General features: G+C 44.5%; 1 protein-coding gene across 2 annotated transcripts in view; it reads left to right on the top strand.

Annotated features, from left to right (window-relative positions):
- The window catches only part of PEX1 (peroxisomal biogenesis factor 1), a 729,162-nt gene that overhangs the window by 358,744 nt on the left and 344,604 nt on the right, over positions 1 to 25,814 (top strand). For both annotated transcript variants that reach the window (XM_069211642.1, XM_069211643.1), the window contains exons 15-17: positions 10,565 to 10,731; positions 19,096 to 19,230; positions 21,799 to 21,863. In XM_069211642.1, coding sequence (XP_069067743.1) covers positions 10,565 to 10,731; positions 19,096 to 19,230; positions 21,799 to 21,863 — 367 coding nt within the window. The remainder of the gene's footprint in view (positions 1 to 10,564; positions 10,732 to 19,095; positions 19,231 to 21,798; positions 21,864 to 25,814) is intronic.

Genomic DNA, 25,814 nt, shown 5'->3' with positions numbered 1-25,814 from the left:
TAAAATCACCCCACCCCAAGAGCCCGGAAAAGCAGGAGTAAACTACTACACGTTTCCTTAGGACACACTATACCTTGTGATTGGGATTTTGCAGTAACCAACCAAGTCTTCAAACAACTACTGCTGGGTTCCTGGACCTGAAGACCTGCAAAAGAAGGGGACCAAGTCCAGAAGTCGAAAGAAGTTCCAGGAAGGGCAGGAGCCCCTGCCCACCCAGAAGAGGGTGGAAAAGAAAAGTCCCCGGTTGGACGAACACTGCAGGAACGTGCACTAGGAAGAGGCCAGCAGTTTGCTGCGTGATGCAGAAGATGTCACACGACGTGAAGATGGATGCAAATGTGATTTTGTGTTGGAAGCTGCCAACAAGCGTTGGTTACCACAAATGTGCGTTTTGCGTCAAAATGGCGCTGGCTGGACCCAGGAGGGACCTGGAGGCCTCAACTCTGTGAGGAGGAAGAGGGGGCTCTCAGCACTTTAGAGAGCCCTCAGGATGCCAGACCGCACCCATAGGAGTCCTAGGACACGGGGACAAAGGAGGTGCAAAAAGTGGTTGGTGCAGCACAACAACGCCGGAGAACAACTCAGTGAGTTGTGCATCGCAGGATGGCGTGCTTGGGACCTGGGCCAGGCTGTGCATGAAGGAATTTTTCAAATAGTGCACAGTGGCCTCAGGAGGTGAAGAAGACGCAGTACACTGGGGTACTGTTTCTCTCAGGGAAGGGAAGGCCTTACCTCCTCCGAATTGCATCAGCAGGACCTCAGGATAGTCTGTCGATAGAGTCCACCCTCTGTGTCCTTAGGAGCATGCTCGCCGTTGTGAGAGGAGTCTAAGGTTAACGGTCGTCGTCTTGGAAGGTGCCTGCATGAGCAGGGGAGTGACCGTCACCCCACAGGAAAGTCTTCGGTCCTTCTGGTGTATGATAAAGACAGAGTCCTCAGAGCGTGCACACCGTGGAAACTTGCAGTTGCTGGCTGGAGCTGAAGTTGCAGAGGCAAAATATCCCTTGTGGATATTTTGTTGCTGTTACAGCGGTTCCTGGAGCAGGCTGCGGTTGATCCGAGGTCAGAGAATGAAGTAGTAGTTGCAGAGGATTCCTGAAGGAAACTTGCACGCAGACTCTGAAGAGAAACCACAGAAGAGACCCTAAATAGCCCTGAGAGGGGGAATTGGCTGCCTTATCAGGTAAGGACCTATCAGGAGGGTTCTCTGACATCACCTGCTGGCACTGGCCATGCAGAGCCTTCCAGAGTGCCCCCACACCTTGCAAAGCAAGAAGGCTGAAGTCTGGGACACACTGGAGGAGCTCTGGGCACCACCCCTAGGGTGGTGATGGACAGGGAAGTGGTCACTTCCCTTTCCTTTGTCCACTTTCGAGCCAGAGCAGGGGACAAGGGGTCCCTGAGCCGGTGTAGACTGGCTTACGAAAGGAGGGCGCAATCTGTGCCCTTCAAAGCATTTCCAGAGGCTGGGGGAGGCTACCCCTCCCCAGCATGTAACACCTATTTAAAAAGGGAGAGGGTGTAACACCCTGCTCTCAGAGGAAATGCTTTGTTCTGCCTTCCTGAGCTGTTCAGACCCCAGGAGGGCAGAACCTTGTATGTGAGGTGGTAGCAGCTGTAGCTGTAGCTGCAGCTGCAGTGCAAGCCTCAGAGAGCTGGTTTGGCAGTACTGGGGGTCCATGGTGGAGCCCCCAGGATGCATGGAATTGTCTCCCTAATACCAGATTTGGAATGGGGGGGGACAATTCCATAATCGTAGACATGTTACATGGCCATATTTGGAGTTACCGTTGTGAAGCTACATATAGGTATTGACCTATATGTAGGGCACGCATGTAATGGCGTCCCCTCACTCACAAGGTCCCGGGAAATGGCCCTGAACTATGTGGGGGCACCTTTGCTAGTGCAAGGGTGCCCTCACACTTAGTAACTTTGCACCTAACCTTCAGCAAGTGACGGTTAGACATATATGTGACTTATAAGTGCAGTGAAAATGGCTGTGAAATAACATGTGCGTTATTTCATGCAGGCTGCAATGGCAGGCCTGTGCAAGGGTTTGTCTAAGCTCCCCATGGGTGGCAAAAGAAATTCTGCAGCCCATATGGATCTCCTGGAACCCCAATGCCCTGGGTACCTAGCTGCCATATACTAGGAACTTATCAAGGAGGGGGGGCAAAGTGTGCCAATTGAAATTGGTAAATGAAGTCACTAGCCTACAGTGACAAATTTAAAAGCAGAGAGAGCATAAGCCCTGAGGTTCTGGTTAGCAGAACTTGAGTGACACAGTTAAGCACTACTGACCACACACACACACACACATTAGGCCTCAAACTATATGAGCACTGAGGTCCTGACCATGATTATCCCAGTGAGACAGGCAAAACATACTGACAGACAGGTAGAAATTGAGGGTAACATGCCAAGAAAGATAGTACTTTCCCACATGGGATATTGGCAGATTAAGTTGTCAGAACATCCTAAACCTAAAACTGCATTTTCTACCATTGGATGGCACTACCAATTCACAGTAATCCCCTTTTGGTTTGAAAAATGCAGCTGCCACTTTTCAGAGGCTGGTGAACACAGTCCTCCAAGCAGTTGCGTGGATTCCCGGGGGCGGGGTGGGGCGGCGCGGCGTGTGGGGGTGGGTGGTCACAGGAGGAAGTAATAATTGAATTGAAAAAAAACTTACCTCTGCTCCTGCGCTGAGTGGCTCCTTTCCTCCCCGTCTTCCGGATGCTGCAGGCACAGGCTCCTAGCCTGCCCTGCGGCCAATCCTGACAATATAGGAAAGTACCACCCTTCTTTGCATGTTACCCCAATTTCGGCCCGTTTGTCAGTGTGTTTTTACTGTCTCACTGGGATCCTCCTAGTCTGGACCCCAGTGCTCATAGTTTATGGCCTATATGTCAGTATGTTTTACTGTTTTGTCAGTATACTTCACTGTGTCACTGGAGTCTTGCTAATCTTATGTTCTCTGTGTTTCCAAATTTGCCACTATAGTCTAGTGACCACTTGCTTCATTGGCATACTGGACCCCCCCTTATAAGTCCCTAGTATATGGTACCTAGGTACCCAGGTATTGTGGTTCCAGGAGATCCTTATTGGTTGCAGCATTTCTTTTGCCCCCCCCACAATGAGCTCATACAAACACTTCTTTAGGACTGCCACTTCAGCCTGAGTGAAATAGTGCAAGCACTATTTCGCAGCCATTTTCACTGCACCAGGTAAATTATAAGTCACCTATATGTCTAACCTTCAGTTCCTGAGGGCTAGGTGCAAAGTTACTGTGTCTGAGGGCACCCCTGCACTAGCAGAGGTGCCCCCATGTTGTTGAGGACCAATTTCCCGGACTTTGTGAGTGCGGGGGTGCCATTATAAGTGTGCACTACATATAGGTCAATACATATATCTAGCTTCACAATGGTAACTCAGAATATTGCCATGTGAGGTGTCTAAGATTGTGAAATTGTACCCCCAATCTGATTCTGGTATTGGGGGACCAATTCCATGCACCCTGGGGGCTCCACCATGGACCCCCAGTACTGCCAAACCAGCTCTCTGAGATTTCCACTGTAGCCCCAGCTGCTGCCACCTCACAGACAGGCTTCTGCCCTCTTGGGGCTTGAGCAGCTCAATCCAAGGAAAGCAGAATAATGCATTTCCTTTAGGAGATGGGTTTTACACCCTCTCCCATTGGAAATAGGTGTTACAGGCATGGAAGGGGTATCCTCCCAGAGCCTCTGGAAATGCTTTGAAGGGCACAAATAGTGCATAATTCAGGCTACACCAGTTCAGGGACCCCCAGTCCCTGCTCTGGTGCGAAACTGGACAATGGAAAGGGGAGTGACCACTGCCCTGTCCATCACCACCCCAGGGGTGGTGCCCAGAGCTCCCCCAGAGTGTCCCTGGGTTCTGCCATCTTGTTTTCAGGATGGTCAGGGAACTCTGGGAGCATCTGAGTGGCCAGTGCCAGCAGGTGACATCAGAGACCCTCTGTACACTACTCTTGCCAAGCGGGAGTCCGACATTTGCATTCCACTATTTTAGTATATGGTTGTGTTACACCTAGGCCCATTCTAGCCAATTGAGATTTTCATTATTTGCAGTATTTTATGACTGCGTACTTACCTGATTTTGGTTACTAGTGTATATTTTATGCGTATTATTTACCTCCTAAGGGAGTATAACCTCTAAGATATTTTTGACTTTGTGTCACTAAAATAAAGTACCTTTATTTTTGGTAACACTGTGTATTGTCTTACTTGTGTGTAAGTACTCTGTGACTACAGTGGTATTGCAAGAGCTTTGTATGTCTCCTAGTTCAGCCTTGGCTGCTCTGCCTACAGCTACCTCTAGACAGCTTGCTTCTAGACACTGCCTGCATTTCACTAATAAGGGGTAACTGGACCTGGTATAAGGTGTAAGAACCTTAGGTACCCACCACAAACCAGGCCAGCCTCCTATACCTACTCAAAGCTGTGTCAAGATTGGCTGGGAGTGCCTAGCCAGGGCTCTCCCAGGCAGACTGGGAGCCTGTGCAGGCCCTCTCAAGCCTGGCAACTGTGTTGCCATGCTTGAGCGAGCTTACTGCGCGTGTATGTTTGGCCTGCCTGTGACGGCTTAGCACTCCCCCTCAGTGTACATCATCCCCGTGACTCCACCCCTTTCAAAGAAAAGGATAATAAACATAGTTTATGGAGCTAAAGACCACTATATCGCCTTGATATGCAGCACTATAGACTTCCAAACCTTGGAGGCAGGGGTGGCTCCTCCATAAGGGCGGAGGAGTGTAGGCCCCCCCCTGCCAGCAGCGGTACCTGCAAAAGAAAAGGATAATAAACATAGTTTATTATCCTTTTCTTTGAAAGGTTTTGCAGGTACCGCTGCTGGCAGGGGGGGGCCTACACTCCTCCGCCCTTATGGAGGAGCCACCCCTGCCTCCAAGGTTTGGAAGTCTATAGTGCTGCATATCAAGGCGATATAGTGGTCTTTAGCTCCACCTGGGATTATCAACTTGTCCACCTCTGGAATGCTTTGGAGGCTCTGCAAAATGCAGGCCTCACTATCAAGGCTTCAAGTGCCAGATAGGGCAGGGAAAAGTGGTTTATCTGACACCTTGTAGGCGGGGAACAGATTCAGCCACTACAAGGGAAAATCCAAAGCATTTTGGATTGGACTCTCCCCTACCACACAAACCCAGGTAAGAGCCATATTGGGCCTCACTGGGTACTGCAGGAGGTTCATTAAGAACTATGGCTCCATAGTAGCCCTTCTTAATGACCTCACATCCAAAAAGATGCCTAAAAAGGTATGATGGACAGCTAGCTTTTGAGGAACTCAAACAGGCCATGTGATCTGCACCTGTTCTAAAAAGCCCTAACTACTCCAAGAAGTCCATAGTACAAACTGATGCTTCAGAGGTAGGGGTTGAGGCAGTTCTCTCACAACTCAGTATGGAAGGCCAGGACCAACCTGTAGCCTTTATAAGCAGAATGTTGACCCCCATAGAAAAGCGTTGCTCAGCCATAGAGAGGGAGGCTTTTGCTGTGGTCTGGGCCCTCAAGAAGTTGAGACCATACTTATTTAGTACTGACTTCATTGTTCAGACAGACCACAAACCTCTCCTATGGCTAAAGCAAATGAAAGTCAAAAAACCCAAATTGTTAAGGTGGTCCATTTCCAGGAATGGACTACAGGTGTGGAACATAGACCTGGGAGTCACCACTCCAATGCAAATGGACTCTCCAGATAGTTTGGCGTAGACAATGAAGACTCATCTGGGCAAGGTTAGCCTTCTTGTGCTTTGTTTTGGAGGGCGGTTGTGTAGGAAAGTACCCTTTTTCTTGCCATGGTTACCCCATTTTTCTGGTTGATGTCAGTGTGTTTGACTGTGTTCGCTGGGATCCTGCTCTCTCCCAAAACTCTGTATTTCATCCCACATTTGGCATACTGGTGCCCCCATGTAAGCCCCTAGTATATGGTACCCAGGGCATTGGAGTTCCAGGGGATCCCTTTGGGCTGCAGCAATTATACGGCCACCCTTAGGGAGCCAATGCAAAGTGTTCTGCAGGCCTGCCATTGCAGTCTGCGTGAACTGGGTGCATGCACCTGTTTTCACTATAGGTCACTGCACCAGGTCACTATAAGTCACCCCTGTGGTAGGCCTTCTCAGCCCAGAGGGCAGGGTGCAGCTACCTGTGTGTGAGGGCACCCCTGCACTAGCAGAGGTGCCCCCACAAACTCCAGATCCATTTTCCAGGACTTTGTGAGAGTGGGACGCCATTTGTACGCGTGTACTGGACATAGGTCAGTACCTGTGTCCAGCTACATTATGATAACTCCAAACCTAATCATAACCATGTTCAGACTCAAACATGTTGGAATCATACCCCAATACTTTTCCAAGTATTGGTTGTACGATTCCATGCACTCTGGGTGCTCCTTAGAGGACCCCCAGCATTGCTCCTTCAGCCTTCTGAGGTTTTCCAGGAAGCCCCAGCTGTTGCCACCTCACAGACAGGTTTCTGCCCTTATGTTGCTTGAGCAGCTCAATCCCAGGAAGGCAGAACAAAAGACCTCCTTTGGGAGAGGGGTGTTACACCATCTCCCTCTGGAAATAAGTGTTCCTGGACTTTGGAGGGGTAGCCTCCCAAACCCACTTGTATGCTTTGAAGGGCACATTTGGTGCCCTTGTGCATAAACCATTCCACACCGGTTCAGGGACCTCCAGTTCCTGCTCTGATGAGAAACTGGTCCATGGAAAGGGGAGTGACCACTCCCCTGTCTATCACCAACCCAGGCGCGGTGCCCAGAGCTCCTCCAGAGAGGGTCCCTGACTTTCGCCATCTTGAATCCAAGGTTGGGAGGGAACTCTGGGAGTGTCTGAGTGGCCAGGTCAGGCAGGTGACGTCAGCGCCCCCTCCTGATAGGTGGTCACCCAGCTAGGTGCCCACTCCCCCTTTCAGGACTATTTAGGGTCTCTCCTTTGGGTGGTTCCTCAAATTCGGCTTGCAAGATTCCAGCAGGATTCCTCTGCCTCCCTTACTTCGACTTCTGACCAAAGAAACTGCATCTGGACTCTCCAGGACAAAACACTCTGCAACAAAGACGAAGACTTTGCCTGCAACATTGTTTCCCCGGATCCTTCCAACTTCTGCAACATTTCCTCAGTCGTGCATCCTCTGAGGACAGCCCGTCTTCAGTCTGCACAGGAAAGAAGGAGGAATCTTCCTTGGAGTGAAGGAGTCACTCCCCTGCATCTGCAGGCACCAACGACGACTGGCTGCGTGGATCCCCTCTCCTGCTGAGCTGCATGGATAATGCTTTACATGTGGTGGTCGGAAGTGGTCCCGATGCTCTTCTCTACCAGCTGTCTAACTTGGGTGGAGGTAAGCCCTTGCCTTCCCACGCAAGACAGTACCCATGTTGCCCTTGTTTTTTGCAGCTGCCAAGTCTTGTTGGCACTTCTTCCAGTTCTTCCAAAGGGGTCTTCAGGCATTGTGTAGTTCCAGCCCCCAGCACTTCTTCCTGTGACGGACAGCTCCCTGAGTGGCTCTCCTGCGGCGTGGCACTCCTTTTTGTAGTGCTGCATGGGCTCCATTTGCACCTTCTCTGTCCCCCTCCTGTGGGACTCCTGTGCATGCTGCCTGTACTTCTGTGGGCTCTCTGTGACACTGAGGGCCTCCTTTGACTCCCTCTCCTGGGTTGAGTCCTCCTGGGCCTTGTTGGTCCCCGGGAGCACCACTTTCCACCATCCGCGAGTTTTGCTGGTTCCAAGGCATGTTGGTGGAATCCAAACGCGCAAACCCTACTGCAATTTTCCTTCCAGCATGGGACATCGCCTGCATCTTCCAGGAACTCGACTCCGACTCCAGGGCTGTAGTGTTGACTCTCCTTCCTCTCTGTCAACCAACTCCTGCATCCTCCGCTTGGTGGGTAGGGGCTCCTGCCCCCACTGGACTCTGCTGTGTCTTCTGTACTTGGTCCCTTCTTTACACAGGTTTTCCTCTTCAGGAATCCACCATTGGTTTCTTGCAGTCGCCTCTGGATTTTGCAATTTTCTTCTTTTCATCTGAGTGGGTGTTTTGCTGAAAATTTACTGATTTGCTCCTGCTTTCCTGGTCTCTGGGGGTTGTTGTGGTACTTACCTTTGTGTTTTCCTGGTACCCCCAGCACCCCTCGATACACTCCACTTACCTAGGTGGGGGTCCAACTCTCGCATTCCATTTTTCTAGTATATGGTTCGTGCTTCCCAAGGGCCACTATTCTCTATTGTGTTTTTCATTGTTTGCACTGTTTTCTAACTATTCTTAAGCCTATTTCAGACAACTAGTATATATATTTTGTGTATTACTTATCTCCTAAGGGAGTATTACCTCTATAGTATTTTAGGTGCTGTTTTACTATAATAAAGTACCTTTATTTTTTAACACAATGTATTATTTCATGTGTGTAAGTGCTGTGTGACTACAGTGGCATTGCATGAGCTTTGCATGTCTCCTGGATAAGCCATGGCTGCTCATCCACAGCTACGCCTAGAGAGCCCAGCTTCTAGATATTGCCTACACTACACTAATAGGGGATACCTGGACCTGGTGTAAGGTGTAAGTACCGTACCATTGGTAGCCACTACACTCAGTGCCAGCAGAGCTGCGTGTCGAAAACAGCGTTTGTCCTAGGACGTTTTTGATTAGAATGCCCTCTGCCCCTTCTGGGTCAGTGCACCATTTTTATAGAAAACCTCTCCTGTGTTGGAAGCAGAAGCACAGCTCTGCTGCAGTGCTGTGTCTAGGTGTTAGAAGCTGTCTCCTGAACGGGCAACACAAGAACTAGAATATTGTGTGCATTGTTCCTAGCCTTGAACAGAAAGTACTGTTTACATGTCGTGCAAAGGCTAACTAAACAAGCAACTCGTATCACGTATTCCTAGAAAACTAACATATAAGAAATGTCTGTAAAATGTCATTGCTAAAAGCAGTGAAGATAACTTTATTTGATATTTCATATTTTATAACTTTTAAGAACAGGGGGAACTACCTCTGTTCCAAGAGGTCTTCACGATACAATGACTGGTGGCACAGTGAAAGAGGATAGAGTAAGAAGCACAGTTAGTCGGGAATGGAGAGCAGGAGTTTAGAATGTCAGGACCTCCAGACAAAAGAGGCAGAGAAAAAAATACACCAACAAGGAATGGGGTTATAGACAGTGAACTGTGACTCTGGGTAGAAAATCGTGACTGAGAAGATCACATGCTTTTCACCTTGCTTATTGCTTACCTTAGACTGTTCAGTACAACCAGAACGGGGAAAAGCACAGAGAACTGGGAAGGAAACTCAGTCAGTGATCATTAGGGATTGAAGCTATATTGAGGGTCAGGGAGCTGAGAGATGGTGGCAACTGAAGACAGAGAAGACATTAATGCAAGGAAAGTAAGTGTCAGTGAACTTTAAAAAGCTAAAAGGCGCAAGGAGCCAGAGGTGTAAAATGGGGATCCTTGGAGATTGAGAGGTACAGGGGGTTTCAGAGTCTCCTAATGTCTTTTACCTCAGGGACAGAGTTAGTATGGGGGCACACATCAGCTCCATCCCTGCCGCCAAGTGCCTTGCAGTTCCACGTAACAGTGGAAGTACCTACACAGGGTCTACTGTACCTGGGGGAGACTATGGAAGATGAGGGTGGTGGCCACACCGACCTGCTTGCACTGCTGATCAGAACAGAGTGACTTTCTCCATATGGTTGATTGTGAGAGGGATTGTTGCCCTGCCTGGAACAAGTGTTTGGTTGAGTACTGCCCTGGGACCCCAAGTTGGTTCTCCTTCACACTATAGAGGAGCTAGATGCTGACAGATATTGCAGGGCGCTACTGTGTCTGGTGGTAATAAAGAGGGATATTGGCCAGGGCCTGCAACACCAAAGACCCTAAGTCATTGAAGCAGTGGAAACATGGGCTGGATTGTTGTATGAGCATGGAGAGTCCTGTTTACTTGACCAGAGGTTGCAACTTCAAAATTTATATGGGCTGTCAACACCAGGGCACTGTACTTCAGAGAGTTGACAATCCTGGTCATTTTCTGGACTAGGATATACAGTCTTATGAAAGCAAGACCTAAATTAAGGTCAGTGGGTTGGCATTTGGGCGAGCATTGGGGTCTAAAGGTTTGAATGCTCTCTGGACTTGTAGGGGTTGGGGGTTTCCATACTTGTTCTTCTGCTAGGTGAAAAAATGTGAAATGCAATATCATAGTCTCAATTAGTCGCTACTTTATTAGGTCTCTTCCTTATGTGTCTGGCGTGTCAACTTCGTAAAAAATCTATAAAATATTGTCATAAAAAGTATGAGAGATGTAAGTGAGTCCATAAAAGTATTAGAAGACAGAAAGTCAAATCATAACCCCACAACTTAAGGAACTTCTTAGCTTTTATTCCTGGCAGATGATTGGAATTGTGTGCTTTGCTAAGGGACCCAAAGCATCACCATGTCAATACTTACTGGACACATGTTTTAAGTATCTGATTTTATTTTTTATTTGTATTGAATATTTTTGTTTTACATTTTCACTAGACTTAATGTTATCAACCGTGGACTTCCAAAAAGCTCTGAAAGGATTTACCCCGTCAGCCTTAAGAAATGTTAACCTTCACAAACCAAAGGACTTGGGCTGGGACAGAGTTGGCGGCTTACATGAAGTTCAACAGACTCTTGTGGACACCATTCAACTTCCTACAAAGGTATGAATTGATGGATTAATTGCACCCCCCCCCCCTTTTTTTTTTTTTTTTTTTTTTACAAGTAAGGTTATTTTGAAGCTTGCTGCAGTATCAAATTTTCTTGCTACTTGGTTTTTTACTTCATATTGTTTTATCCCATATATTTTATTTATTTTAACTGTGCCACCTACCCAGTCTGCAATGGAATAATACTTGCATATATATTTTTGAATCTTTTGATTTTTAGACAATTGCAGTAAAATTTGGGTAACAGGGGAGAGGCCCTAGGAGAACTCCCAGTTTGCCAGAATATTACCCATTGTTAAGCGGCTATCATTTTAGTAAATTTTAGTCCATCTGCATTCTCACAGCTATTTTTGTCTGTTTGTGGGCAGCCTAATCCTTACCCTCTCTATTTATCACCCCAAGATGTGGATATTTAAAGTCAAGGTTAAAAGAAACAGTTGTCCATTGTTTGACCATGGTGCTGGATTGCAGTTTGTACTCGTATTCCTTCATCCATACACCTGCTCATCCGCTTTTGTCGTAGTCACTGTCTTTAGTAAATCCTTCATACTCTCAGGATCTCAAAAGTGTAGTCTTTCCTATTATAGGTTACTGTAAGTTTTTCCAGGTAAATTACACCTGCTACACCTCTTGCACCAAGAATTACTCATCACTCCATTCAGGCTTTTCCTCTTTATTATGGTTTCTAATGCAAGATTAAGGAACAATAGGACAAAGGGACCTTTATATTAAAGTTTGCCTTTCTTCTTTACAGATGGCAAGATCCTTTATCTCTTACATGTGTTACCCAGAAAGTGATGGTTGGACCCACACCACTGTGCTCTGATGTATAGCTCTGTGTTTTTTAAATCCTGTGACACTTGTCATCGAAAATAGGATCTTCTTCCTTGCCTGTATTCATTACGTCCATAACTAAATATGCAACAGTTTTGCAGGGTCCTCTTCCGTATCCCCAGTCAGTAGTCCCTGATCTAGTTCTGGCATTCTTTTGTTTTCCAGTAATTCCAGCTTGGAGACCCTGTTTTTCCAGGACTTGAGACATCATACAGGTTAGAATTGCTCAAGCAGTATACCCCCTCCCTGGGCAATAACACTCCAGGCCACTCATAATGGGGACCTGCAACATCTTCAACTGAAATAAAGTAGATTTGTAATTATATAAGTGAAATGCAGTATTTTGATACAGTCTAAAACTAAATGCATTTTAAGAGCATATGAAGCACATCACTTCCCATGCAATATGGGAAAATCAATGAGAAATTAAAGGAAGAAGAGAACTTCTGGCTTTCATACGCGTATCACTCAACTAATGTGCAGGTATGCTCTCACAATCGTTCACACATATCACATTGAATTTCTAACATAGCGACGGACAACATCATTCTTGTAATTTTATCATTGGGTTCAAGAGTTAAGGTGACAGTGAAGGTGTCTGCAGAGAGTGCATTTTTGTTGTGTATTGCCTACTCTAAGTTATGGGTCTATCTGATATTAGCGCCAGATCCATCAATGCTGCAATGACTAAGATGGTATTTTAGCGTTCTCAAATAAGGGCTAAATTGTTTCACTTTCTTAATTGCTGCATCCCTTGTGTGTACCTGTCTTTTGCAGAACTCAGTAAGAGAGGTAATTTTCCGGAGAAAAGGGCAGGATAAGGCCTCTCCTGAGGGCGAGGGAGCGAGGCAGAAAATTATTTTTCAGGCCGTACGTGGGCCGCCGGCCCTGTAATTAGGAAGGATTCTTTAGGTTATAAGCATAACTGTTCATTTACAGTTTCTTCATCAATTTTCTGTATATCTAAGCATGTGCGTAAACTGTATCTGCCGGTCGGTATGTGGAGGCTTCAGCAGATTTGGGGAGTCTTTGGCAGATTATTTTTCTTTTCTTTTTTACATTTTCCTGGACCTGCCTATGGTTATTTCTACCGCAAGAGGTTTGTGAAGTAATTAAGTGTATAATATGAAAACTTTTGGAAGGATTACCGCTGAAGTGATCTTTGGGCTTAACTGTAAAACTTCCTTATAATCGATATCATTGCCTTATTGCTAGCAAAGAACAGGATCGCTCTGTGATGCAATAGGTACCCTGGTCACACAATGGTATATTGAACCTAGGACCTTGCCTTCCTAATGAAGTGTCATACTGCATCAGAATTCAATTCTTTGGTAGAATATTGTTCTGAGTTTGGCCATAGATGGCTAAGCTCTTACGTGAATATATTGTTTGGGATGTAGTGTTTGATATCTAGTTGTGAATGGTCAGTGGGTTTGTCTATATGAATTATGGTAGCTTCCTAAATTGATTAATCTAGCAACCACGATAAAATTGAATTGAGTTTATTCTGCACTATGGAAGACAGGATGTATTTTATTGTCTAGCTTTCAAAAGTTTATCTGTGTCCTTAGTGTTTAAAAATATGAGGTGAATGCAATCACTTTTTAAAAAGTGAAGGGACGCAGTGCACCAGAAGGTGGTCTCATTACTTAGAAAAGTACAGCTGGCTGTTATAGAGTCACTGACATCACAATGAGTGGTAAACCTCATGTGAAATTAAGGCTTACTCACTATTCTTATGGATAGTATCAAAAGCCTCTCACACATGTAGAGTAATAACCATAGAACTTAGTTAACCATCTCTCAGGAAACTATGCTGTTAAACTATAGAGTTCATTTAAACAAAGGAGATGGTTAGTCTTCATGGACCCGAAATCCCATCTCATTATTCGTAATACCAGGTCACACTGAATTCTGCTGTTTGGTGTTTCCTTTTTAATACAGTGTTTACCAGCTGAATTGCATAGATCAGACAGCCTCGATCATTTTATATCAGGATTTAAGAGTTTTCAGGGATACTAAAATGCCAGTTGCAGACTTATTTTCATTCTTTGAGCAGGTTTAAATTAGTACACCCATCAAATTTAAGAGTGACCCAATTCAGTGACCTGATTCCATTAATTTGAGCCCTTTTGGTCACTAACCCTGTCTGATTTTAGTGATTGTTACTACAAGGCACTCCTTTCAGCGATCTATTATTTTTTTTTTAAAAAATTTTAAAGTGCATTGCTGCACTTACCTGGTTTTAATGTTTTATTTTTTTATTTTTTAGATTTTTTTAAATTGTTTTTTTACCACAAACAGTAGCAATACAATAAACCATTTGGAAAGATTGCAGCCACCCCCAACTAAGTAACATGTAATATTGACAATTTATCACAAATCATCGATCATTACATTAGGTATCACATTTAAATATATCTAAATACTCTCTTCTCCTGGTGCTGGAGGCGGCATAATCTCCATTGCAGTGATTATTGATTTCTCATCCTCAGGCAATTCATCCTGTGTCCCTCCCTCACCACCCTCAAACTTGATCAGTAACACCTCCCAGATCTGCAGATCTTCTGCCACTTTGTTGTCTCACCTACATTTGCGAAAGCAGACTTCTTCAGCCACTGCCTACTCACTCACACGTCTTACCTAGGCATCCACCCTAGGACCTGTCTGACCAATCCATGTGATTGAGACCTTTCGTTTTGCTAACAGTAGGAGTAAATGCACCTGGTGTTAATGTTAGCTATATATTTACTGTTTCTTATGTCAGTTTGGGGTTTGACGCCTCAGAATACCATTTAACAAACCATGGAACTGTATGGCAACCGGATTCCCGGGAGTTTCATCTGAATTGGTTACCTTTTCGTGTTTTTGGTCAGATATTACAACTATTATTTCTCAAAACCAATCTCTCTCTGTGAAATGCCTTTTATGTTCTACTTCATAACATAGTAGTCTGATCCTGAGCGGCCTTGCTTCAATTTATGTTTCTTGTATCCTTTATTCTGATAGAAATAATAGAAAATTACTATACAGGTTGCTTCAGAACTCCCACTAAATGGACCTGGCATACCTTATGTGGGACAGATAGTTGCTAGTATATAATTTCTGACATGGTCTGCCTTTGCCTACGAGTTCCATTTTCATGCAGTGTTCAAGGATTTTGGTACTTTCCATCTGTTCCTGCCTTATTTTCTTTGTTAGATTGCCTCATATAGAAAATCTTTTAGTGCATTCCATATCACCTTTTAACCTCCTAAGTGGATTCATGGTTTAGCTGAAATTAATGTCATCCTTTCAGCCAGTTCTATCATTTTAGGATCTTCCAGCAACTATAGCAGATCCACTGTCAAAAATGCATCCACAATTTCTGTAGCACTGACATCACTGTTGGATAACTTTAATTGTATTTTTGCAATCGGAAGGAAAGCTGTATTTTTGAGACTGTCAAACTATTCTCTCAAAAGCCCTTGATGACTCAGATTTATGAATGTGGTAAATAATGCAAAGATTGATGAATAGAATGATTGGATTAATCTCAGCCACTAGTAGTTACTCGGGCCGCATCCCAATCCTTGTTTATTTTTGACAAGCATGTATCTCAAATTACACCGATTCATATGCAAATCATTCTTGTTGATGCTCCAACAGGAATAGCCCAGCTTTAATGGCCGAGCCATGTTCTCTCTGACCTGGAACAGGAGAAACCGAAGACTGGTTTCGGGCTGGACTGTTGCTATTTGAGAAGGACCAAAAATTATTTGTATGTGGATGGATCTAATCTGAGGTGTCATAATGGGCAGAAGATGGACTTGGATGCAGCCTGAGTAATTACCAGTGTCGGAGATGAATTTATGCATTCAGTCTTCACTTTTCTATAGTCTTCCATATGAATGCAGTAAGGCAGTTTCAGCAAAACTTGTTGAGTGTGGCTATATGGAACTGAGGCCATGACTTGGAAATCAGGGCAGAACAAAAACCTTGGGTGTGAAAAGTAAGAGACATCCAATGTGGTTTTCTTCTACTGGGCTAAGATATGATTTGGTGACTGAACTATTATGTCTGCGTAACAGAGAGGTGTATGACTTTCTAGTGGTATTGCGAGGTGCTTATCCGTCATTAAATACGTAAAGTGATTATAATAGTTTGTTAGGACATATTTCTGGGCTACATCAAAAAATGACTTACAAAATGCTGTACAGTATATATTGTGATCTCAGTTGAACACTACACCTAAAGAGGTCGGTGAGCAAGTAAGTCCTAAAAATGCCATTGTTTTGTAAATCATTTTACAGTACTGGTAAAATAGGTTGTTAGGGTGTGGCCAAGATAGTAGCCAAGCAGCACTTATGTTTTTGGAGTGCCAGTTGTGTTTAGTTTGAGAGACAGCCTACACTTTCAGGGTGAAGTGGTGATATGAGTTTGCAGTAACTCTACTGGAACTGTTAAAACTGAAACAGATACCCTGGCAGAATGACGAAAACAATTGTGCAGCAACAAAGGACACGGAGCTCTCAGTAACAAAGAGGTGATTACACACCATGCAGGAGAACAGCAATTCTGACTGCCCAAACAAAGAATTAGGTCCAGTGGTCATGATAGTTAAGAACTGGAGCCCCTGGATTGACAGTCGCATGGAAGGAGCTTCACAGTTTTCCTCTCGGTGAGCCCAAAACCATCCTGATGGGGCAAGAAGTTGAAAAGACAAAGCTATCTCCACTCAGCTGGATAACAGTAAAAAGTGAAGAGGTTGTTTAACAAGGAAAAACCTAGACACTGCTCACTTTAATTCAATAACATTGTTATTACATGAATATGTTCAACCCTAATAAAAGGTCCAGGTAGAAAGAAGGACCTGTTTTCCTTGCTCCCAGTAGACTCACTGACAGCAGATGTTATGAAGGACCCCCCAGGGAACTTTAGTATACTGTATTCACTCTGGACTATTCACTTCAGAAACCAGGGCTAATGGAAAATAGGTAGAGGATCAAAAAAATACCTTTAGGCTGAACACTCAATTTGGTACATTGAAAGATACTGTCTTTCCTGAAGAGTTACACAGCTAGAGACTTTTCTGCAGATGTGCCAAGAGTTTGTGAGATAAATTTGATCTGACAAATCCAGGACAGAGGATGGGATGAAAGTGAGCTTTAGGGGATGAAAGACATTCTGGCAAGAGGTTAGAACTAATAGAAAACGTCTTAAGAGCCTTGACCCTGAGGGTCAAAGGAGTCCCTGGAAAAGAGGAGAAACGTGGCAACAGCAAGTTTCTATTCTCATGGTTGCTATGACTCTTTGAGGAGATGGACATAGACAGTATACGCACTTGCTAGCAACTGAGAATGCCAAATGAGTGTCGGTAAATAGGAAAGTAGTTCCCCAAATGGGACTCAATATACTTCTTTCCAGACACTTCCTAGACCACGGAAGGCAGAAACAAGACAGCTACAACACTTAAGGAATGATTTTGCCACAAAGGATATACACGCAAAAGTGCTCGTTCCTGTACAAGTGTCACTGTCAACAGCAAAAGATCATTATTCCAGAGTGCAGAGCGTGCCCAAGAGTTACGAGATTTCCCTCGGACAGAACTTGCTGTTGCCACCTGCAACAGAAGCACCCAGCCACTCGAGGATCGCTCAGCCATCGGGATCCACCCCAGATGTAACAAACAATATGTGGAGTAATTCAGTAGTAGAGGGTAATTGAAATGAAAGCTACCGGTGAACGGATACATTTTGCAACCTAAACAAAACCTCATTTGAAGACAACTGAATAAAAAATTAATTGGGTGATTCCTGCCCATACAATAAGAGTCAATGTTGAACCGACCTCATTGTCACTGCACCTGGCGTCCTCACTACCTTCTTCATCCCCCCCTAATTTCAGATTCTTGGTTAACCTATCACTCCTATTCACCAGCCCATAGCAAGTGTTTTTTCGCCTCCACTATTTGGCCCTCAGCAGGGCACCAGTTATGGTGTCCCCGAGTACCCCCAGATGCAGGCAGAATGAAACTGGAGGTATGTGACACACAACAGACAACGATCACCACCAAATTGGTCTTGAGGACTACCAAACTGGAAAGGGTAGCAAAAGTGTGAAGCATACTCTGTATAACGTTCATTCTTTTATTCTGTCTGAGGAGGATTTGATTTGTTGATCGTAGTTTCATTCTTTTGTAACACTGCTGTAATGCTTATAAGATATAACTTAAGTAAAAAAGAGGTTGTGTAGGGCTAGGTTGTATTGCATTCTCTTCTTTTGTCCCGCTAACATAATCCTGTCGTCTAGCAGAGACACTTGTATGTTGTGGAGGGACGAACGTGATTTCACATAACTGTTTCTAGGTCGAGTACAACTTCCTAATGTTGTAAGAGAACTGTCATTTCTCTTTTTGTGGTTGTGCCTGTTTTGTTCAGGTGTAAAAATATAAAGTACCTTATGTATGTTAACCTCCCCAGAAAATGTACAAGAAGACGGTGATCTTTGCCCATAAAAGACGGTACCCGGTGGAACTGCAGGATTCCTACTTTAATATCCCTATCTGATGATCTGTTGAACTGCAGAATTCGTACTTTCATATCCCTATGTGTCCCTGCCCAATACTCTGTGGAAATGCAGGATTTTTACTTTCATGCCCCTGTCTAACCCTGACCGATGCCCTGCGGAACGTCAGGATTTGTACTTTCATGTCCCTCTGACCCTGCCCGGTGCTCTGTAAAACCATAGTCTTTGTATATTCATGTCCCTGTCTGACCCCGCCCAATGCTCTTCAGCTGCAGGATTTATACCTTCATGTCCCTATCTGACCCTGACCGATACCCTGTGGAACTGCAGATTTTGTGCTTTCATGTCCCGATCTGACCCTGCCCGTGCTCTGCAAGTCCCTATCTGACATGTCCACAGACAGCTCTTCATGGTTAGTATGGGAAACTGGTTTTACCTGTACAAACATCTCACATTCAGCCTCAGTGCAGCCTCATGGGTTTTTACCATAACCCTATCTTTTGGTATTTTACCTACTCCTGATGCAGAAAGTTAGCTGCTTTTTCTACCACTCCCTGGCAGCTGTATGTCCCAGAGTTTTGCCTTGGACAATGTTACCCTCCTTCTGAGAGGGCCCTACTCCATTACAGATTCTCAGTAAAATCCGCTCCACTATGGCATGTTGCACATAAAATGTTTGCATCTTATACTGGAACTAGTTTGTTGACTGACAGTCCACATCCACCCTTGTCCACAAATTTCTTCTTCCTGCATTGAGATTGCAGTATCGCAGCCTTTAACTGCTGTCCCTCCTCAGCCTGTCACAAGAGCGGGTCACCACAGATTGGGGGGAGCATGGGAGATTTATCTGTGTTTCAGTGCAAGACAGAACTTTTGTTTTCTGTATGGCTTCATCGGAGTATACATTGCTTTACACCCTAAATCAAATAGCTGTATTTTCTAAAGCATAATGATCAATTTTTTTTGGATCAGTATCTGAACAGGCCAACATGAGTAGTCTTTCTGTTTCTTTATTAGTATCCAGAGTTGTTTGCCAACTTGCCAATTAGACAACGATCGGGTGTGCTGCTGTATGGGGCACCTGGGACTGGAAAGACACTCTTGGCAGGTGTAGCCGCCCGTGAAAGTGGAATGAATTTTATTAATATAAAGGTAAGACACTTAATTTTCATACATGTTAATGCGCTGCTCAAATATGTCTATATTTATGAAAAGTCACAGTGGTTATCAAAATTTATTCTATCCTAAAAGTCGATCTATCCTTGATAGATTTGTCATAGCCCAACTTTCAGTTAGTTTCACCTTGCATATTTTAAACAAACTAGAGCTTTTTTTAATTGTAAGAAAGTCTATATAGATAATAAATCATTGTGTGTAAATGTTTGAGTGTAGCCAGAAGGTTACAGGTTTGAATTCCAGCAAGATTGACTGAGTGTTTATTTCTTTAAAGTTAGTATGCCTATCATTGTTTTGTAGGACAATAATTGATATTTTGGTTACATGACCTTACACCAAAGTTGCTGCAACATTTACATGAAAGCGTGTTGCTACTGTCTTAACTTTACTATTGTTATTGTTAATATAGGTTTGTAATATTTTAAACAGTAAATATGATGCAATGGAGGATCGGTGGTCCACACATGGGTTGGCATTCCCACTTATTTAGATTGAGGTTAGACTGTCCTGGGGAGGTACATGTGCCCTTCTGGGGATGACCTACCCAATCAGTGTTTAGAATATGTATTAGCAAGGCAAGACTGTACCCTACCTGTTTAGGTGAAAGAATGGTTGCCCTTCAGAAGTTTTGATTTACTCAAAGGTGTTTAATTTTTCTTTTCTCTAAACCAGCAATTAGAAGTTTTTTGGATTGACTCAAAACACAAGTGCGGTTGTGTATGGTTACCACGTATTTTGCTCTGGCTTTATAACCTAATGAGCGTTCTGAAGGCATTCTGAGTGTCCCTGTTAGTGTCTTGTGGTCCAACTCTTGAAAACTAGTTGTTTTGTAGCTAATATTTTGGTCCCAAAGTTTGCATTAGTGCGTTCTCACATTGATAGACTTTTCATGTGCAACTATTAAGGGATTGTTTTCTTTGTGTTGTTTCCCTTCCAAAGGTATAAACTATTATCTATATCTATCACGAATTACATAGAGATTTTCTGACCAATATTTTGTCTAACATAGTCCCCTTTACAAGGTACATTCTAAAATAACATTTGCATAGTTTCAAGGCTACATATGATCCCATTGAAGTACCAGATGTTTAAAAATAGAATCTGCCTAGTTCACTGAAGTAGCTTCAATACAGAATTTAACGCATGGGTTACAATAAAAATATGATTCATATTCAGGATGTCAGATTTCTAAAGGGTATGGCAGAGCAGTAGCCCCGCTATAAACCAGAATAGCTCCCACCCTTCCAAACCAGCTGTTCTTCTGCCTCTTTTAAAAACTGCAGAATCCCCACATTTCTAATATAAAATATTCATCTGGCTCAGCCATGAGAAGCCTTTAACTGAAGGTGGTTCTTTCAACTAGAGAGAGCCTGCCTTAGACCGCTGATTGGGAATTTCTGTATTTTGCCTTTCTTCTGTTGACTAACACTGGAGTCATTGGAGGCTCTTCCTGTTTTGGATGTAGAACCTTTCACACTGTTTGTTCACTTGGTTATTCGAAGTGGCGTCTTGTTAGGTTGGGTATTGGGGCTTGCTCCTCCCTATTCTTACAGTGCCTGATGAGTGTCAGACTGAGTGAAGTTCAGCCTGACCGATGTCCTCATGTCAAAATTCCTGAGGGCAGTGATATCAGTTCGACAAAGGCCTGTGAAGATCTTCCACCTGATGATGTTTGCAACATCTCTTATAAAGTCAGCTCTGGGTGCTTTATGTTTATGGCTAGAGTGCTCAGGGATGACTGCCAATCACTGAAGTCTCAGACCACTCTTTCTCAACTTATCAAATAGTTGGGTGGGATCAGTAAGTCTCACTGACCCCACCCTGAGACGAGTTAGAAAATGAATCCCTTCTTTGGCTGACAATTGACAAGGTTAAGTAAGCATTGAGAGGAGGAGTTGGGATCTTCCAGTTCCTACTGCCTGCTTAAAGCTTTCTACACCCTCGTGGACAGTCAAGCTTCATCGGCCTGTAGAATCCATCTTCCACCTTCCACCGCTGCTGCCTTCTATGTGGATATGCTATCACCACCACAAGAAGTGGTTCATTGAATGTTTGGGAGTATGTGTGTATGAATGCATGTGTGAGTATTTGCATACATGTGATTGTGAACACATGGTGGTATGTATTTGTCTATGCTTGTGACTGGGTAGACGCGTGTGTGTGTGTTCTTGTGGATGAGTGAGTATTGGTGTGTATGTGAGTATGCATGCCAAAATGATTTTATTTCAATTGTTTTGACATATGTCCAGAATCATTTTCATTGTTTGCTTTTAATGTACTGTTATGCAGTTCCTGTCTTTGAGAAAGTATGCAAAAAGAATATAGTTACAGCTCTATAACAGCCTTAATCATTACAAGCTAAGACATGAAAAAAATCTTCTGATAGCTAGGATTTAAAGAGCTATTGATGACTGGAAGGCACAAAGCTGTTCCTATCACATTTTGTTTTGTCTGTTCTGGAGATATCAGTCTTTGTGAGAGATACAATCTTTCAGAAGCAATTTTTGTAAAATAACCTTATCTTCATTGTTAATCAATTTGCAGGGCCCTGAACTGCTTAGCAAATATATTGGAGCGAGTGAGCAAGCCATTCGGGATGTCTTTACTAGGTTTGTCTGAACTTTTTCATCATATTTACCATGCAAAATGATGAAATGTTAATGTTTATTTTGTAACTAATTTAAGGTGATTGAGATTGTAAATTCTACCTTTTTGTTTGTAATGCTGAACTGTAAATATGTACATTCTGCGATTACTACAACTTTCTTATCTGTTTGTAATGCTGTACTTTAATACATTGTGTGATCACAAAAGAATCAAATCATGTTTGTTATGGTATTATAGTTTCAGTATGTTTTGGAGAGTACTGCGGTCATTAGAATCCAGTGACTTATGGTCAGAAAAGTCATTTACGTTACAGTAAAAAGGACGCTTGCATGCATATAGCACTAATAAATGGATTAGAAAAGATGTCCTCCTCCTGAACTCGACTTGGCAAGCATCGTGGTCACTCTCAAAGCGGGATGCCCGCTGACCAATGCCAGTCGTATTGCCCGATTTCCATCACAAATGCTGAGATCAAGATCTAAACCAAGGTCCTGGTCCACCGACTTCTCCGAGTGGTAACCTTGCTTGTTCTTGCAGACCAATGTGGCTTAATCCCACACTGACGTACCCAACACTGTAGTCATAGGGTACACATTGCAATCAAACAATGCTATAACCTTAAGAATCCCTTTGCACTCATGCTTATAGAAGGCATATGACTCCCTTTATGGTCTTTCCTGTTCCATGTACTCCTTTGTTTAGGATTTAGGCCATGCATTACGCCCTTTGTGGAAGCGCAGGTGAAAAAAATGGCATCCTCTTACCTATGTGCCTGGTGTTCAGGAAAGCTAGGCAGGGTTACCATCTCTAAACACTTCTCTTTACTCTAGCGATAGAGCCCCTGGGCACGGTGTGATGTGATGCACAGATATGCAGATTCAATAGAATGATGAATTGGATAATGCACCTGTGCTACAAACAGACTGGAAAAATACCCTGGACTTTCCTCCATCATCACCCCATCGCACTTTGCACCTATATGTTAGCACTTCAATAAACACCCTTTGAAAAAAATCCATTTGGAGTTCAAAATTCAAATCAAAGCTTTATTTGGTCAATTAACCATCAAAGCATCACAATACATTAAAAGAGAAATCTCATCTCATTTTATAATCTGTACAATCCCCCCACTCCCCCTGAGGTGCCTGCCTATTTGCCAACTGATGCCCCGGCAGTGTTCTCTCCATACTGATGCAGGTGACAAGTGGGGCCTTGGACTTTGCCCTGTGGGCATGTGGCCCATGCAAACTGAGGACTGGGTATTGTCCCTTTTTCTGTACATTTGTAAATATCTGTAGCATTGGCTAAATTATTATTTATACTGTGTTGATCTTATTACAATCACTTCGGTACATTCCTGTTGTCCTTGCATTATTCAGCTGATTTAGGGGGATTAACTTGTTTTCTTGTGCAGCTGGTTGTGTGTATGGTGTGTGTGTGTGGGTGTGTGTGTGTGTATGGTGTGTGTGTGTGTGTGGTGTGTACGGTGCGTGTGTGTGTGTCACTGTTGTTTTCCTCCACCCCTCCCTTGTGTTAGACGGCGGTACTCACTGTCGTCATCTTGGCCGGCGTTGGTGTTCATGGTAGAGCAGAACGTAGAATATCACTGGGAATACTTGCAGTTCTGGCTCCATGGCGGCATGGTTCTTCCCTGTATCTCCAATGGTGAGTCCGTTCACTTGTGTGCAGTGTTCTGCTTTTGATGTTGTTGATACTGCCCCGGAAGAGGTGGTGGATTGTCTGGTCATAACATGGTGGGCGGAACTTTAACTTCCGCCTGGCTGTAGGCGGCTGCCGCCGTGGTGCTTGTTTCCACCCTGGCGGCCGGTGTGGTACATTGGCTGTCTTTCGGAGATCTTTGTGCCGTGGTCATAATTTGGCAGTAGTTACCGCCGGTCTTTTGGCGGTATTACCACTACATTACCACCGACCGCCAGGGTCTTAATGAGGGCCTAAATGTTATTTATAAAAGAGAGGAAGGTTTCCTACAGGTTTCCTGTTAGATGGAAATAATACACTTTATAAGTGCAGGTTAGATAGTATAAAGTTATGGTATTGCCACAGTAAAGAGTGTACGATGAAATTAAATGTAGTTGAAAATCCTGGGATGATTGTTCATGCTTTTCAGATATATACAGGTTTATGTAGCAGTGTCCTGACATTTATTAAAAGTGATGTTTGCAGTCTAATGCAATTACTCCTACAGCCAGATCGCTTTCTGTGTTAACTGGTGGTCATTTAGGGGATACAAAATGCTTGTTCCATATTCTCCCTGATTCATTGATATTACAGTTCAATCAGTTATGGATTTGTAGAGCGCGGCTGATCACCCATCGGGTCTCAAGGCACTGTTTGTGGGCATGCTGCTCAGTCAACGAGCTAGGCTAGGAGGTCCTTCCTGAACTTCTTCAGTGATGCGGTTTGCCTGAGCTTCAGGGGTGTAGTGTGTTCCATGTACGGGCTTCTAAGTAGGAGAAGGATCTTTTCTGGATCTTGGGGATGGCTGCATGGGCGAGCTGGGAGGAACATAGACATCTGTTGGGTACATAGAAGGTGAGGCAGTGGTTGAGGTTTGCTGGTCCTATGTTGTGCAGTGCCTTGTATGTGTGGATCAGGAGTTTGTATTTTATGGGCTTGGCTTGTTGACTGGGATTCAGTGTAGGCCTCTGAAGTAGGAGGAGATGCAGCTGTGACAGGGGATGTCAAGGATGAGTCTAGCTGCTCCATTCTGGACTCTTTGAAGTCTTGATTGCAGTTTCTTGGTGATGCTGGCATAGAGTGCGTTGCCATAGTCCAGTTTGCTAGTGATGAATGCGTGGGTGACTGTCTTCCTTGTGTGAGACGGAATCTACTTAATAATCTTCCGCAGGAATCGTAGGGTGTGAAAGCATGAAGAAGCGACAGCATGACGAAGCGACAGCATTGACACGGCGGGTCATGGATAGAGAGGAGTCCAGGATGATGCTCAGGTTGCGCGTGTGATCTGTGGGGGTGGGGGCTTTTCCCAGAGCGGTGGGCCACCGGGAATCATTCCAGGCAGAAGCGGTGGAGCCGATTACAAGGATCTCAGTCTTGTCCAGGTTGTGTTTGAGGCAGCTGGCCTCCATCCAGGAGGAGCCTGCTCTCATTCCGTTGTGGATGTTTCACTTGGCCTGAGCAGAATCCTCGGACAGGGAGAGGATCAGTTGGGTGTCATCAGTGTAAGAGACTATGTTTAGCCCGTGTTGTTTGGTGATCTTGGCAAGTGGGGCCATGTAGATGTTGAAAAGCATCGGGCTGAGTGAAGATCCTTGTCTTTGGGTTCGGACATGGACGGTGGTAGTCTGGCACTTTGTGTTCTTCTGTGAGGAAGGACCTGATCCAATCCAGAGCTTTATCTCGGATGCCGGTGTTGGGCAATCTGTCGCAGAGGGTGGAGTGGGAGACCGTGTCAAATGCAGCAGAGAGGTTGAGGAGGATGAGTGCGGCCGTGCCTCAGTGGTCCAGTATAATGCGTATGTCATCAGTGGCTTCTAAGAGTGCATTTTCAATGCTGTGGTTGCTTCGGAATCCGGATTTGGATGGGTCTAGGATACAGTGTGTCTCGAGGAATTCAGTGATTTGCTAGTTGAGGGCCTTCTCTGTTACCTTGGCTGGGAAAGGGAGCAGAGAGAGGGGTCTGTAGTTCTTCAGCTCCCTAGGATCGGCGGTGGGTTTCTTAAGTAGCGGGTTCATTTCAGCATGCTTCCAGTAAGAGGGGAATATGACGGTCTCAAAGGATCAATTGACGATTCGGCAGAGCTCGGGTGCTGTGGTGGTGCTGGCCAGGTTGAAGATATGATGAGGGCACGCATCTGAGGGTGCTCCAGAGTGGATGGAGTTCATCAGTCTTTGGATGTCCTTTATGGTGATGGGGGTCCAGGAGTTCAGTATCTAGTGAGGTGCTAGGTCCATGTTGGTGAGAGTAAATTGTT

This window comes from Pleurodeles waltl, chromosome 10 (genome assembly GCF_031143425.1).
Source record: "Pleurodeles waltl isolate 20211129_DDA chromosome 10, aPleWal1.hap1.20221129, whole genome shotgun sequence".
Taxonomy (NCBI): Eukaryota; Metazoa; Chordata; class Amphibia; order Caudata; family Salamandridae; genus Pleurodeles; species Pleurodeles waltl.
The sequence above is the reverse complement of the archived record's forward strand: the minus strand, read 5'-3'. Positions and strand labels throughout refer to the sequence as shown.